Consider the following 16,456-nt stretch of genomic DNA (forward strand, 5'->3'; position numbering starts at 1 on the left):
TCCCACTGTCCATGTCACCAACAAAAATGGTAAACAAGACCGGTCCCAGCATCGATCCCTGAGGGACACCACTCGTTACTCGTCTCCAGCCAGACATTGAGCTATTGACCACAACTCTGCATGCACCCATCCAGCCAGTTCTTTACCCACTGAGTGGTCCACTTATCAAATTGATGTCTCTCCAATTTAGAGACAAGGATGTCATGTGGGACAGTGTCGAACGCTTTGCACAAGTCCAGGTAGATGACATCAACTGCTCTACCCCTGTTCATCAGTTCCATAGCCTCATCATAGAAGGCCACCAAATTGGGCAGGCAGGATTTCCCCTTAGTGAAGCCATGCTGGCTGTCACCAAGCACCTTGTTGTTTTTCATGTGCCTTAGCATGCCTTCCAGGAGAATCTGCTCCAAGAGTTTGCCAGGCACAGAGGTGAGACTGACTGCTCTGTAATTCTCTGGGTCATCCATTTTCTTTCCTCTTCTTGAAAATGGGGGTTATATTTCCCTTTTTCCAGTTGTCGGAAACTTCACCTGACTGCCATGATTTTTCAACTATGATAGACAGTGGCTTAACAATTTCATTCGCCAGCTCCTTTAGAACCCTTGGATCGATTTCATCAGGTCCCATGGAGTTGTGTACATTCAGGTTCTTAAGATGGTCCCAAACCAGATCCTCTCCTACAATGGGCCCAAGGTCTTCATTCTCACAGTCCCTATGTCTGCCTTTCAGGACTTGATGGTGTGGTCAGAGCATTTGCCAGTGAAGACTGAGGCAAAGAAGTCATTAAGACCCTCAGTGTTTTCCAAATCGAGGGTGGTGAGTTCTCTTGATAGCTTCCAGAGAGGGCCAAAAACATACCTTCATATAAAGAAATGTTTTAACATGTCACAGGGGTTGGGAGGGGGGAGGGGGAGGAGCAGGGGAAGAAGTTGCAAAGGGAAAATTAGAATATTCTTTACAAAGGCAAACTGTGTTTTTACTATCACGTCTAAGCAAGCAACCTGTCTACTTAAACCAAACTCTTTGATCAAGAAAAGCCCATCTGGCAGAATCCCCTCTGTAATACAATTACAGCTCATTTTACATATACTGCAATAGACAGTCGTAAGTGGGAGTTTTTATTACTGCAATGAGAGATCTTAAGTCCTGTTTACCATCTGAAGTATATGAAGATGCTCATTTCTTCCAAATGCTCACTCTACAGTAGCCTTCTCTGAGCTTTATGGATTTAAAGTCTCAGATGAGCTGGCAGAATCATAAAGAGATGATACCGACTTTTCAATTCACACCTTAGCAGCAGGATGAAAAGGGTAAATCACAAACCAGTTTCTAAGAGAAAACTAGGAATCTGCACCCACTGGAATAAGAATTCTTGTTTTCCTGAAAAATGACTGTATCAAATTCAGAGTTTTAGACTTAGTAAAATCTGGGTGTTTGACATTACTGTCGATGACTTCAGCTGCACATGACAAGTAAACATACACCAAGTTTCCACATGCCATTTTTAACTGTAAAGCATTTATCAGACCAGATTGAAAATTATACCCATCTTGTCCATTCACTGCAACAGACCTGCTCATCTCTATACCCAAGTCAAACTGGTGGCAGTTTGCTGCACCACACAGATGTGTCACCTGCAGTGGGACAGGATCACGCACGGCACATCATGAGGATGGCAGCCCCTGGGAACAAGGACCACTGCAGCCAGCCCATGCATACCAGCAGCCCCTGCAAAAGAAAGCCAGGTCCCAGCTACACAGCTTGCTTTGTTCCACAGAAGCTTCACCTCTGAGCAAGTCACCAAGGCAAGCAGAGTACAGGAGCTTCATTCTACAAGCCACACAAGTTATTTATTCTGGAGACTGTCAGGAGAGATGATGAGAACAAGTGCAAGGCTTGCTTGTGAAGCTGAATGCAGCAGTCAGACAACACAACCTCTAAATACAAAGCCCAAGCACCCTGGCTGACAATTTGTCATTTCAGTCAGATGCAAACCAAGTGATATAGTACTGTAGAGTGGAGGGAATTTTAATATTTGTCAAAACCTTTAAAACAATAATCTGAAGGAAAAGTGAAATCCAATAGCATGAATCTGTCTCACTTCACCTTCCTCTTTCAAAAAGCATTTGAGGTAACAAGGATTGAAAAAGTGGTGCTGGTGAAGCATGCTTATCTTTATTGGTGTCTACTAGTGCCTACAGCAACCCATCATTCTTTACCTGCCTTGAGCAAGCATATTGTAGAGAGGTTTTTATCTGACTGAAACATATAATGTCCAGCAAGTATGAGACAAGAATCACACAAAAGCTACTTGCAAAGAGGTAAGAAAAAAAATCAAGGGGAGTCATCAAGAGTACAGAAGTAGGGAGGGGGGCTTAGAGAACAGAGAAGAGAGAATGTCCCCTAAAAGGATAACGTAACAAGGTGTCTCTCCTCATTGAGCTGTTTAAGTCAAGGACAGAAGGGGACAGAGTAAAGACACTTTCTTTCTCTTTCACTTCAATCCTGCACAGAATTACAAATGTATTTGAAAAAGATGAGCTGTGAGATGATACATGTAAAAACCTCATTGCTCTGCCATGACTGGTGATGGTAGAGTTATGTTGTATATTTAGGCATGCATCCAGAAAAAGGTGACTGCCAGTTCACAGTTATGAATCATGAATTTCAAGAGCAGCACAAGAGGCTACAGTGTGCTGAACAGAACCAACCAGCAGAATTAACAAAGAGACCATCAAAACACAGGTAACTTCCATGATGTCAATTCAAAGATTTACAGTGTGGCAAGACAGAGGAAGAATTGAGATAGGCACACTAAGAAGGGACCATATAAATTTCATACATCACTGCATTGATTTATTGTCTTCAATTGACAACAGACACAGAACTGCACTCTGAGACTAAAAAACACAACTGCAGTTGTGGAAACATACCTACAGTAGCAAGAAAAGCGATTTAATAAGAAAGTGGCTTTATCAAACTGGACAGCCATACAAAGTTAGTGAGCATTATAAAACCAGGTCCAGAATTCAGATACAGGATATGTTAAAACATGAATTATTTCTCTCCATATCTTCCTAAAACCACACAAGTAACTATGACTTCCTCTCTTAGCTTTCAACAAGTCTTCTAAAGATTCACTAGACTTAAATGATTAAGAGGTCATCTCCACCTGGGGAGAATTATTTTCTTTCCAGCAGTTATAAGCCAAAGCACAGATTTCAAAACACATTTAGCTCCATGGAAGTATTTGTTTGCATATATGTTCTCTGATTTTCCCTCAGTTCTTTTTCTAAAGCACTTATCCATACCTTATCAGTTTCTCCTAACAGGGACCATGTCGGCTTTTCACCTTGAAGTAGTGTCTTCTGTGTTTAACTCTGCTGTTCAGAAGACTAGACCCAGGACATTATGGGGAAAGAAAACCAAATACGTAGCAGGAACTCACCTGGTTACAGAACTGACACTGCAGACTGAGTTTCTAGCTCTCATAATTCTCTGCTTTGTGAGAAGTCAGCAAGACACACTTTTCCTTCTGTCTTGTCCTTCTCTCAGTCCTTTCTGACTCTAACTATACAAAGTGAAGAAAATCAGTAAGAAAATTTATCCAAGGCACTCCAAAAGTCTTCACAAAAGCATCAGGCTAGCAGCTACTTCCTCCAAGGTAACTTCTCTATTAGTCTGCTGTGGTTTAACCCCAGCTGGCAATTAAGCACCATACAGCTGCTTGCTCACTCCTCCCTGCAGGGAAGGGGGAGAAAATTGGAATAGTAAGTGGGTTGAGATAAAAACAGTTCAACAGGTAAAACAAATGCCACACACACGAGCAAATCAAGAAAAGGAATTAATTCACTACTTCACATTGACACGCAGGTCTTCAACCATCTCCAGGAAAGCAGGGCTCCACCACATTTGATGGTAACTTGGAAAGACGAATACCATCACTCCCAATGCACACTCCTGCTTCTTCTTCCCCAGTTTTATATGCTGAGCATGATGCTATATAGTCTAGAATACCCCTTTGGTCAGCTGGGGTCAGTTGTCCTGGCTGTGTCTCCTCCCAACTTCTTGTGCACCCCCAGCTTACCTAGTTGTGGGGTGGGGTGAGGGTCAGAAAAGGCCTTGGCTCTGTGTAAGCCCTGCTCAGCAGTAATAAAAACATCTCTGTGTTACCATTACTGTTTTCAGCACAAATCCAAAACATAGCTCCATACCAGCTACTGTGAAGAAAATTAACCTAATCTACCCCAGCCATAATCAGCACACAGTCTCGGGTGCTACTCCAATCCAATCAGTTGGGTTAATACTGCGCAGTTGTGCCATTACATGAAGGCACACTTTTTCCTTACATCTAATGCCCCCTCACCACAAACAAAAAGCAGGGTAACAAATAAAGAAATTGGAATATACACTTCAACAGTATCAATAGCTACAAAGACTGGAAAGTATTATCAGAAATATTACCACTGAAAGTTTCTTGAGACACTGCAGAGCTCGTATCTTCTCATTTTAATCCCTGTTTAGGAAAGCCAGAGAGGTATTACAGCCTAAAACATAGAAGACACTAGCATTCAAAAGCAGTCACAACGTAAAACTGTCTTTTCTTACTCCAAAGCTATTTCAAACCTGCACAGAATCATCCAAATATGAAACCATCCAAACAGAAACGCTCTTAAGACTTGCATGATGGATAGTTACAGCACTGATATAAAAAAAGTTACTACCTCAGTGCTGCATTCCAGCAAAAGAAAGGAAAGTGGCTGGGAACAGCTGGAAGTTAATGTAGCAGGGGCTGAAAATGGAAAAAACAAAGACAGTGACTGAACAGCAAAGAGCATTTTTTCCTCTTTTTGGTCATCTTTAAATTCTACTTATGTTTAAGACTTACATTTGTGCTATGAATGCTTGTTTATGAAGAATACATGTTAAACTGAATTAAAAAAAATAAATAGATCTGTTCATGGAACTTATAAATACAAAAAAGCCACTAACCATGCTCTCCTAAAAAGGGAACTTGAACATTATGGACTTTTTTCTCCCTTAGCAGAGAAAAGAGGGTTAGTTTAAAAAATGTATACTGAACCAAGCAAAGGAATTAACTTTATTAAAAAAAAAAAAAAGGAAAAAAAAGGGACTGACTCTCCCAAAAGGGCTATTTATTACTCATTACAGTGACATAAAAATACATACATACATGTGGCTAGACACACATTCATCTCTGCTCTTCAGCCTTCCCTCATACTCCTCATGCTCAAGCACTGCATAGACATAGGCATAGACACTGGATCTCTAACCAAACCCCAGTTCTCTCAAACTCCATCATCCAGCACTTGACAGCCAGTTGGCAGCTGTAAAGGGACAGTCCTTCCCTCACCTCTCCTGAGCAAAGGCAGAGTCATAGGAAAAGGAGCATGGAAGCTCTTCACCACAACCATGGGAAGGAGCAGTGAGAGCCCACTGACCATGCAACCTCAGCAAAATCTCCTCTCATACAAATATTGTATGTTGAAAACTCATGGACATTTAACTAAGTGGCCAGAATACTGTAGTGGTACTGCAACCATTCTAATCTTTCCTGGCTAACAAATCTTTCTCTAGAGTACCCCTTTAGAGTATCCATTTATCTCATATGCTGAGTTTAGCAGTGTTACTAACCCGTACTGATCATAAGTGTCTAAGCTCAGCGCATCTTCATTTCTAGTTGTTCCTTCTCCAAGACTGTATCTTTATGTGGTTTGTTAAGAGTCTACTAAGAAGTGGACAAGACAAGGTTTTAATCAAATGTAAGCAGTAACAACAGGTTTTATTCAAAACTTCCAGTAAAGAGGACCCACTAGTTTTGGAATAAAGGTACTTGAAGTACTACAGCTTACATGAATATAAAAGATCAATGAGAAGAAAATAAACCAAGCAGTAAAAAAAAAAATAAAATTAAAAATATATGTTTTCTTTAAAGTTTGAAATAGACCCACACAGGGATTTTTAAGTCCTCCAAACAATCAACAGTTACTAGGTTTGGCAAAACAAGATTCTCTTACAAAATTAAAAGCCTACTTCTGTTACATAAACTGTATAAAACCGCTCAATAGTTTAAGAGCACTCTATACAATTTTGTCTTGAAATACATAGAGCTGCATCTCACATACTGCAGGAATAAATCATTTTGCCCTCTTCATGGGTAAAAGAATTAGCCAGCTGCATGATTTTTTGGGGGGAAAACGAAGAGGCAAAATTAGTCAGAATTAACAAGACGAAGCCACTATAAAAATGAAATGCACAGCAAAACTCAGACCTCAGTTTAAACTAACAAGCTATGGTTACAATATATCCTACATTTATTTCAGTTGTCATTTTCCCTTCCCCCTCCCACCTCCCCCCCATCAAATATTCCTAATTCCTTTATGGTCTAAATCTAATTAATTTCTAAACTTTCAAATACACCGTACATACATTTAGCAAAAACATACCTAACGTTCTTACAGCAGTATGGTCATGACACAATTTCAAAGGTTATTACACAGTTACTGAGATTAAACCTTATGAGTTGTTTTTCTTGGTTTTTTTTCCTTTTAGAGAGAAAAGCAACCATCAGCTTAGACAAATGGTTTTAAAATGTACTGCAGAGAGCCTGCAAAGAGCAGGCTTCACCAACATCACCCCAGAGGACAAGGGGATAACAACAGGAAATTGAAAGAGAATCTCAGAGTGCCAGCTACTGGAAGATCTTTCTGGAGCTCGGTCTGACAGATTGTGGTTTTGGCTCGGTCGTCCCTGTTGCTCTAAGCCCCACAAATCAACTTTTCAATAGTACATTACAATGTAAACTAAAATTCTTGATAGCAACAGTATGTCAAAGGGCTGTTGGTTTTTTTTTTCTTTGTCTGAATCCAACAGTTGGTCACAGAAGTCAAGTATTTTCATGGCTCTTATTCAGCTGTTGCCAGTTTGGGGTGGGGAGAGAGGGGGAATAAAAATGCGTGTGTCTGACTCATACATCTTTCAAGTACATGCAAGGCTCAATTATTTCCAAAAGGCAGGAGCTTGGGACCTTTTAAGACACTGAAGAAATAGGATTATGAGGAGAGCCCATCTGAGTAAGTACTTTATCCAGCCACTGAAGGGGACCATGAAGATGTATCTCTATCCAGCATGGAGTGCTTGTCACATCTTGGCGATGATATTCAGCTCCCCAACCCTGGAAACAGAATGGTAAGCAGGGAAAGGAAAACTATCACCTTATTTTATAATATCAAACATGTTACAAGCATACTTCAATCATCCTCTTTCTTACCGAAATAATCTAGCTTTTAAGTCATTATCAGCAGAGTAGCATAATACCCTTGAGGCACCAACTATTAACACATTTCAACAAACAAATCTGAAGGGTTGGGTTTTTTTTAAATAATTAAATTTGGAGGAAGTGCCATTTTGAGATCTTTTGATCTCATAGAATGGAAGTCTTGAATTCTTAAAGACATAACCTGTGGCAGTGCAAAATTTCCCCGTATCTCACTGCCAGCTGCATGATGTCCCAATAAAGCCTCTGAGGAGGAGGCTAATCAAGTCTTCTCTGCCAAGACCAAAAATAGAACAAACTGGGGGGTAATGCTGCCAAACAGATTAATAAATTTAAAAAAGAGGTCATAAAGTGACAACATGGAAGTGGGGGTGAGGCATTTGTCTGACAAGAACCAAAGCATAATTCACAGGATGAACATGATAAACAGAGAGATAAATTGAGAAATATTTCTCTTTGGAGAAAGAGTGCATTATCATTCCCCAGTAGGCTATTTCTCAAATTAAAAGAAAACAGATCTTGTTTCAGCTCATACCTGATTCAGTTGCAGTAATTACTAAAGATCTAAACAGATATTTAAACAGCATGCAAAATCATTTTTTAAGTGAAACATTTTGGGGGTAGGTCTGGAGACAAGACTAAAACAGCCACAGGTACACTTTGCTCTGCTCTGTTTCAACCCCTAATGAAGGAATTCCCCAACTCCAACAGAGGTGTCAGCAGCTCTAAACTGTGCAGCACACAAAGTCCTATGCAACTGTTCAGACAACACTGCCACACAACTCTTACGGATGTAGAGCTCTAAACAACTCCCTCTGTTTTAGGAACTCCTGTCCTAACAGATCTGAAAATTTCTGTCCTCCTGTCAAGCAGAGTACTTCAGCATATTACCATCTTCATTTGACTACTATGCTGACACAGCCACATTACTAATCTTGACCTTGCATGCCCCCTAGAACAGAAAATTATATATATTTTGGGAGTTGAAAGTTATATATATTTGGGAGCTGCTGGTCAAGACCGATTTAGAGGGCTATGCTATCTACGCTTCCACAACTGTAATGGCATACAATGCAGTCCCAGCTCAAGTCTCCAAAAATACTACCCCCAGGAACAGGAGCATGATGTTCCAATGGGCCTCTTACAGAGCAGGAGATGGCCTGGACAGTAACAATCGACAAAAAAAGGGACAAAAGATGATGCTACATAATGAATTGGTGTTTTTTTCCACTTTCAGGCCACATAATTAATGACTCAATTCTTTTCAAAATTTACTTGTACTGTATCTTGCCATATCCCACAAAATTAAAAAGACAAGCCTCATAATTCCAGAGTAATTATGCAAATAATTCTATATACATACAATTTATACACGTATTAAATGCAAGCATTCAACTGAAACACTAAAAATTTACAAGAGGCAATTCAGTGAAATTAGAACAGTCAACAGATGTAATAGAAATGCTTCACAAGTGACTACAGACTTATGTGAACAAACACCTTCTGCAAGCCACCTCAAGCTTTCAAAATATGTGCATCAAGACAGATTTTCGTCCAGAAAGGCAACTTTGTTTCATGACAATCTGTATGGTCTTACACTTAACAATAATTATTCTGTACCTAAGACTCAGAATTTACTAACAGGTCATTTGAGGGAGACACTGGTCCATTCAAAATCATGTCATTGAGAAAAAACAATGTGTTTTGCTTACAAAATAATCTCAAGCAAATTTTCACATACCTTCACAAAACTCATACGGAGAGTGCACATCTTCGTAAGCTCATACACTGTCTCAAAGCCGTGGTTCACCGACTGAGCCAAAAGCTGAGCAAACTCTTGATTATTGAAAATCTTCAAACTGCAGCCACTGGGGATTTTGCAGACTGTTGTGGGATGGAACCCATGATGGTAGTTGCAGTTCCGACTTTGCACAAAGATACTGCTGTCGCTAAGACATTCAGCATATACTTCCCCACCAACATAATAGAGATGAACACCTGAGAGAAGAAGGTTGACATAAAGAGGTTAGACAAATTCACACTGTGTATCTACTTTTAATGCTCTGCCTCAACAGAGATATATTTCTGCTTAGAGGTAAACATTAATTGCATATCAAACCACAGAATCATAGAATGGTTTAGGCTGGAAGGGACTTTAAAGATAATCTAGTTCCAACCCCCCTGCCATGGGAATTGCCCGTCTTTAAATTTCATTTTTACTTTTGTTTCATCAGCAGACAACTTGAAAAGAGGGGTTTTACCTTTGTATATGTAAGGGGAATCAGCAATTCCTGAATTTTAGCATGTTGTATATCCAACAACAATGAACGAGCAGTAGTTTTGATGCAGTACATTGGATGGCTTGACCACTTGAACTTTTTCCCATTATATTTATATAAAACAATAACTGGGAATGCAAGCAGAGATAGCAGAAACCTACTGCATAATCTGTAGATACTAAACCAGCCCCAAGCTGGATTCTCTCTGGAAATGTCCTCAAAGCTAGTTTGGGTAGCATGAGCTTTTTCAGCTTGCTTTGATTCTAGAAAGCTGGGGAAAAAGACTGGCCCTTACATTTCTCAGATTTAGCCATCAAATGGGCATATACACAAATCTTATAGTACCTTCCCATTCTACTGCCTGCTCCCTCACCTGCCACTGATGGCAGCAAGCCCCAGAAAAGCAACATACATGGAACCTTTGTGGAGATTTGCTGTCAATGGAACTCAATTCCAAAGGCTTTGAGAAAGTAAGAGAATTCGCCTTTCACTTTCAAAAATGGACTATTTGCTGGGTAGATCTTTAACCTCCCACAAAGTCACAAGTCAGAGAAGTGAACACATAGACTTTAAAAACTAAACCAAGGTCCAGTCTTACATGATGTGCTCCACCATGTAAGATTTTGCCACTTACTATGTGTGTACTTGTGTGAGTACATATATACTTCCACCTGATTTGCAAAAACATTTACGGTTATGTCTTCAAGTTTGGGATTTACTCCTCCCTCCTTCCTCAAAGACTAACAGTTCTACATCATTAGCTGCATACACCTACTTATTCAAGTGCATCTCTTCCACACTCTGCTTCAGTATATAGGCAGAACTCTGCTTGCAGCTGGGTTATTTTTAACAGGAAAATTAATGAGGTGTTAAATAAATATCCTGATACTTGCTAAAATGGATGGGAAAGAAAAGAAGAAAGAAGTATCAGGACTTGAGTGGCACAACACAGGTCTGGTGTACTGCATGAGAGCTGCACAAGTCATCATGTACAGTAAAGCTCTCCAGATCGAGAGCTCAAACTTGAAGACCCAACAGTTCTCTTCAGTTTCAATTCTTTCCTCCTCTAAGAAGGAGGAGACACTTCATTAACTGGCATTTACAACAATACATCCCACTGCCTGGGACATGCTGAACAATACACCCCACTGCCTGGGGCATGCTGAACCTTCAACTGTCTCAGGAGATTTAGAGTTTACTACTAGTGTAAACACCTTAAAAAATGTCTTGCAGGAATGCTCCACTGCAGAAGGCAATGTCAAGCTTTGCCAGTCATTTGCATGGAAAGAAAGCACAAACTCTCACTGAAAGAATCACCATCTTGAGAAAAATGCATTTGGAAAAACTCTTTTATCAGTTTGTCTCTCTAAATACGTGTTAGGATAGTTAATTTACAATGGAACTAGGGCTAGCTAGAGATTTCATGCCAAGAACTAGAAGCTGGATTTCCAATATACACCAATAATCAAGGTAAGTCAAGACATTTAATTAGACAAACTTCCTTAAGCTCTCCTAATTAAGACCATAAGCCTTCTGACAATTAAAAATTGATTAAGGGTAAAAGGTTCCTGTAATTACACACCAGGTGAGAGCAATACTTTGCTTATTAAGATCTGGCCAGAAAATTATGTACTTACCAACAAAAGCACTTAGTCCATGTACTTGGAAAGACCAGTTTCATCTTGAGACAAGTGACCTAGGCTGTCATGTCTAAGGTAAATGCTCACCCTCTCCCAAACCCAAAAATAGATGGAAAGATCCAAACCTTACCTTTGCCAATATGCCGCCTTGTATTCTCAATGGTGGAGTTGCGGTTAACATTCGAGAGCAGCCCCAGGCAAAATCTGTTCTTGTTGTTGGAAGGATCAGTGAAGCCATCCACCAGGACACTGGTGGAAGAAGCATGGAACGCCTCACCAACACGATTATTCAGCTCATAGTAGACAATGGAGCACCAATGCTTCGGCTCTTCGTAAGCAACTGCCTGAACATCTGTAAAGCAAGGACAGAAAAAGACGCAATCTAATGGCACCAGAATACAGGCTCAGGATGCAAAGATCAATACAGCTGCAGATTTTGGCTGCAGATCACTGAAAGATGAGCTGGATAAGCAACTGCAGCTAAATGAAGGCTTTTGTATTATCATTTATATTTGAACTTTTCATAGCCACAGACATACAACGGAATATTTCACCGTACCTTTACAAGACTCACAAAAGACAAAGGTTGGCACAAAGTATCAACAGAAAAGAGCAGGAAGCTCATGGGCACACAAGAAGCAGTGCTCCAATATCCCTGCTCAGTTTTCCACACCATGTCATGGTGCAACCCTGAACAGCAGAAAATGCTGTGATTATGTAACTCAGCTTCCTTTCTAATTTAGTAAATGAACTTCTACTTTATTTTACTCAGCTACCAAATCATCACCTCTGTGCTTACTGCAAAGTTCATAGAATAGTTAGGGTTGGAAAGGACCTTAAGATCATCTAGTTCCAACCCCTCCGTCATGGGCAGGGACATCTCACACTAGACCATGTCACCCAAGGCACAGAAGGCCACCAAATTGGGCAGGCAGGATTTCCCCTTAGTGAAGCCATGCTGGCTGTCACCAAGCACCTTGTTGTTTTTCATGTGCCCTAGCATGCCTTCCAGGAGAATCTGCTCCAAGAGTTTGCCAGGCACAGAGGTAAGACTGACTGGTCTGTAATTCTCTGGGTCATCCATTTTCTTTCCTCTTCTTGAAAATGAAGGTTATATTTCCCTTTTTCCAGTTGTCGGAAACTTCATCTGACTGCCATGATTTTTCAAATATGACGGACAGTGGCTTAGCAACTTCATTTGCCAGCTCCTTCAGAACCCACAGATGGATTTCATCAGGTCCCATGAAGTTGTGTACATTCAGGTTCTTAAGATGGTCCCAAACCAGATCCTCTCCTACAGTTGGCCCAAGGTCTTCATTCTCACAGTCCCTGTGTCTGCCTTTCAGGACTTGGGTGGTGTGGTCAGAGCAGTTGTCAGTGAAGACTGAGGCAAAGAAGTCATTAAGACCCTCAGTGTTTTCCAAATCGAGGGTAGTGAGTTCTCTTGATAACTTCCAGAGAGGGCCCATGTTGTCCCTGTCTTTTATTTGCAATGAATCCCTTCCTGTTACCTTTCACATCCCTAGCCAACTTTAATTCTAACTGTGCTTTAGCTTTCCTAACCAGGTCCCTAGCTTCCCAGGCAACATCCCTGTATTCTTCCCAGGCTACCTGTCCTTGCTTCCAGCTTTTAGAAGCCTCTTTTTTCCTTTGAAGTTTCCTCAGCAAGTAGTATAGTGTCAGGGAGAAACAACATCACACCACTGCACTAGAGACCATTTATAACTTTGGGTACCAAGAAGCATAGCAAGGTAGCTTAAATATATATATAGTTGGCAGATCAATATTTCAGCATTCAGAGTGTGCACAAATCTTTCTCCTGAGCTTCTTGAGGGAAGGGTAGGAGACTTCAAAAACTAAGAGAGAGAGATATTTGTCTGCAGAACACACATGATGCACATCTTCAGTACGAACAGATAATGCTTGGGATTGAAGGCTGAACAAGGGTATAATGTGCAGGATCCTACCAATTACGCTGGGCTGAAGAGCTGATGAAATAGAGGGAGACATTATTTGATAAGAATCTTTTATTCATCAAGTGCTACCAAATGCAAAATCTGCAACTGTTCATCACCAAAAGAACTACTTGTTGAGCAATAGCAAGGATTTCCTGGAACATGGTTTTCCACCCTAAAAACAAGCAGCTCCTCACTGAAGCTGGGAATTGTGCAGAATGCTGACAGGAAATTCCTGGTTCACAACTTCCACCCATCAAGCTCTAGAAACACATTAATTCTTGAGGTAACACTTGCCGTGGACAGGAAACAATTTCTCCAGATGACACCAAAGGTCTACCAAAGAGTTTCTTTCCCTGTGGGTGTCCAACAACAGCATAGGTTTCTTCAGACATCTCCACCCAGTGCACATTCTTTCAAGTGACAAATGCAGCTACAAATTATTAAACTGCCTCCAAACAAAAGCAGGCTAGTGAAGGGATCTGGTTGTTTTATGTGGTTTCCTTTAAATGAAAGAGACTATTTCACTGCTAAACCTAACACAGGGACTTGCTGCTAAAGATACTTTGCAGATTAAACTTCCAACTAGAGGCTGAAGTGCTAAAATGAAATCCAGATTGGTATTACAGGAAAATTTGTTTCTCTGGCCACAGATTTTCTTCTCCTAGCCCCAAATCTTTAGTGAAATCAGCAAACTAAGACTAGAGTTCATATTTTCCTCTGTTCACAGATCACACCACTATGAGTTTTCTGACACATGCAAAGCAAAAACCATAAAGTCCCGTCCCGTCTCCCCACCAACCCAGCAGATACAAAGGTGGTAAACAATCAAGATAAGGATAACACACTGTGTTATCACTGTGCCAAACTTCTGAGTATAGTGTCTACTGCTGACCAGTAACTTCCTTAAAACCCTGGTAGAAATGAGCTGATCTTTCCTGATATCCTTGCATTGTCTATAATTTCATGCCACTGTAAAAAAATATACAAAAAAAACCCACCAGTAATTAATTATTACTAAGATGTTACTACCCTTTTAATTCCCATGAAGATTATCAAATTATCAAAGCTGCAGCTTTGTCCCAGTTCTCAAAGTCAGAAAGAAATCTTGCCAGCTAGCCATTCTTACAGAATTAATCATATCTCTCTCACAGATTTCATACCAACTTCCTTACGTTTCCTTTAAGTCATGGAGAGCAGGTGTGTTCAGTCTCTCTATTCCCAGCATGGGCCAACAATGGAAATCACCCAACTTCATTGACAGGATGCAGCTTATTAAATCAAATCTCCTAAGACTAACAAATCACCATGAAGAACATGCTTCTAAAAAGTCTGCAACTAAAATGCTGTAATAAATTCACAGTAAAAGCTCTTCTTGTACAACCTGCTGCAGATTTTTTTAAAGTAGTGCAATTCCAGCAGAAATACATGAATAATAAACACATTAAAGCACACAGATGTAAGGGTTGGTCAGTTTGTTTAAATGGTGGAACAGACATGAAAATCCATTTACTAAACTACTAGGATGGCAAAATGTTAATAGACACAGGTTTTATTTTTAGATGGTAAAACGTTAAAAAGCAAGAAGAAAAATGCAAACCCTTTTTTTTAATCAGCTGTCATGTAATAGAGGAATTCTGCAGTACTTGTATATTTTAAGGGACAACCATGCAAAGGACTGCAGTTAGGCATAAACGTTGATAAATGTACTTCAGGCCAGCAAGGACTATACATACACATAGAGTGTATGGGGCCAAGAAAAAGTGGAAATGCTACAGATGGATTTTATCACATGCAAAACTCACTCCGTGCAAAGAGTAAACAGACTTAGAACAATTTGGATAACTTTCGCATAAGGGGGCAAATATACTTCCTGAAACCAGACATTAAGCTTTGCAACAAAACAAGTCAAAAGAAAAAAAAAGAAAAAATCAAACAACAATTAAATTTTTCATACACTTGTGACCTCGATAACCATTCTGGCACAGCACCCAGCTTGCTGCTCCTTCTTGGCACAGGCCACAACTGTGTAAAGCTTATGTGTTCTCTAAAGGGCCTATTTCTCACAATGTGATGAATGCACTAAACCCTTTAGTCAGCAGTCACAGTTGGCTGCAAAGGCTTTAAAAAGCAATGTGCAAAAAGATGTCTGTGTCATAGCACATAAAGCAACAGGGTTTTTTTTAATACAAATTTTGAAGTCTATGGCAATGCCACACCACAGGCCTACAGCTCTGAATTCTGAACCAAATACCATCACTGCATGACTCACAGATGAAACAAAAATGGGAAGATAGCATGGAACAACACAAAATACAAAAAAAGCCCAAACCCCACAACCCTCCAATGCCCTTATGACCAGAGGGGTAAATTGTTACAAGCACAGCATACTGAAGTTTGGAATTTGGGACAAAAACTTAGTAAGAAAAGGCAATTTTATAAGATTTACTGTCTCACAGATAAAAATACAGATACTCCAGCTGTCCATGTAAAATGTCTCTGAGAGTTTACATAACTGACAGTACTAGCATCCATCTAATCTTTGCTTGGAGAGTTATACATGAACATATTAACTATCATCCACAATTCAACAGGCTTTATATAGTATTAATTGCATTATCCCAATAAATCAATGTAATCATAAGAGAGGAAGAGATTCCTTTCCTCGCACACCTGTAATTTCAGCATCACATGCAGAAACGTGCAGTATCATAGGATTCCTTCTGTTTGGGGATTAGTGGAAGTTCCAGATACAAAACATAAAATTACTTTGGTCATTGAACTGGTTGGGAGTAAGAAAGTAATAAGCCCCATACAGTTTACATTTTTAAAGAGTCATGTGATAGCTACTTGTCCTAAATGAATATTTACAATTTTTTATCTCTAGATTCACTGTTTCATCCCTCACAGCAACAGAAATAATTACATGACTGTTTTTTAATAAAGATAAAAATTTCCATAACACATATCAAAAATTGAAACTCAAGTTATTAAAAGTAAGCTCTGAAAATTCTTTGCTTTTAAGAAGTGAAGCAGAAGACAAGAAGGAATTGTTTTTACCTCCTCTGTGTATGTCAGGGGGAATTGCAGGTGCCATCATGTTGGTATCCATTGGCTGGGAGGTATCATGTGTCATCTGATCTTCCGGAGGCAGGTAAGCAGGAGGCGGTGTATCAGCTAAATATAGAAAAGGCAGAGTTCTTCCTCTCTTTAAAGTATAGTTACATACCTACATAAACAGTTTTAGCCTGGAAATGCTTCCAGCCTGACTCAGCTATAAACTTC

The 16,456-nt window shown here is 39.9% G+C and overlaps 2 protein-coding genes across 3 annotated transcripts in view; both read right to left on the reverse strand.

Moving 5' to 3' along the window:
• The window catches only part of MMAA (metabolism of cobalamin associated A), a 28,216-nt gene extending 24,725 nt beyond the window's left edge, over nt 1-3,491 (reverse strand). Inside the window, exon 1 of the mRNA XM_034064569.1 lies at nt 3,449-3,491. The gene's annotated coding sequence lies outside the window, so the exon portion shown is untranslated. The remainder of the gene's footprint in view (nt 1-3,448) is intronic.
• Nucleotides 3,492-5,771: 2,280 nt separating this feature from the next.
• The window catches only part of SMAD1 (SMAD family member 1), a 48,042-nt gene continuing 37,357 nt past the window's right edge, over nt 5,772-16,456 (reverse strand). For both annotated transcript variants that reach the window (XM_034064568.1, XM_031046812.2), the window contains exons 4-7: nt 16,232-16,348; nt 11,347-11,568; nt 9,039-9,295; nt 5,772-7,195 (exon numbers count right to left, since the gene is read on the reverse strand). In XM_034064568.1, the coding sequence (XP_033920459.1) occupies nt 7,052-7,195; nt 9,039-9,295; nt 11,347-11,568; nt 16,232-16,348 (740 nt within the window). In that variant the 3' untranslated portion in view covers nt 5,772-7,051. The remainder of the gene's footprint in view (nt 7,196-9,038; nt 9,296-11,346; nt 11,569-16,231; nt 16,349-16,456) is intronic.

The sequence above is a fragment of the Melopsittacus undulatus genome, chromosome 7, assembly GCF_012275295.1.
Source record: "Melopsittacus undulatus isolate bMelUnd1 chromosome 7, bMelUnd1.mat.Z, whole genome shotgun sequence".
NCBI lineage: Eukaryota > Metazoa > Chordata > Aves > Psittaciformes > Psittaculidae > Melopsittacus > Melopsittacus undulatus.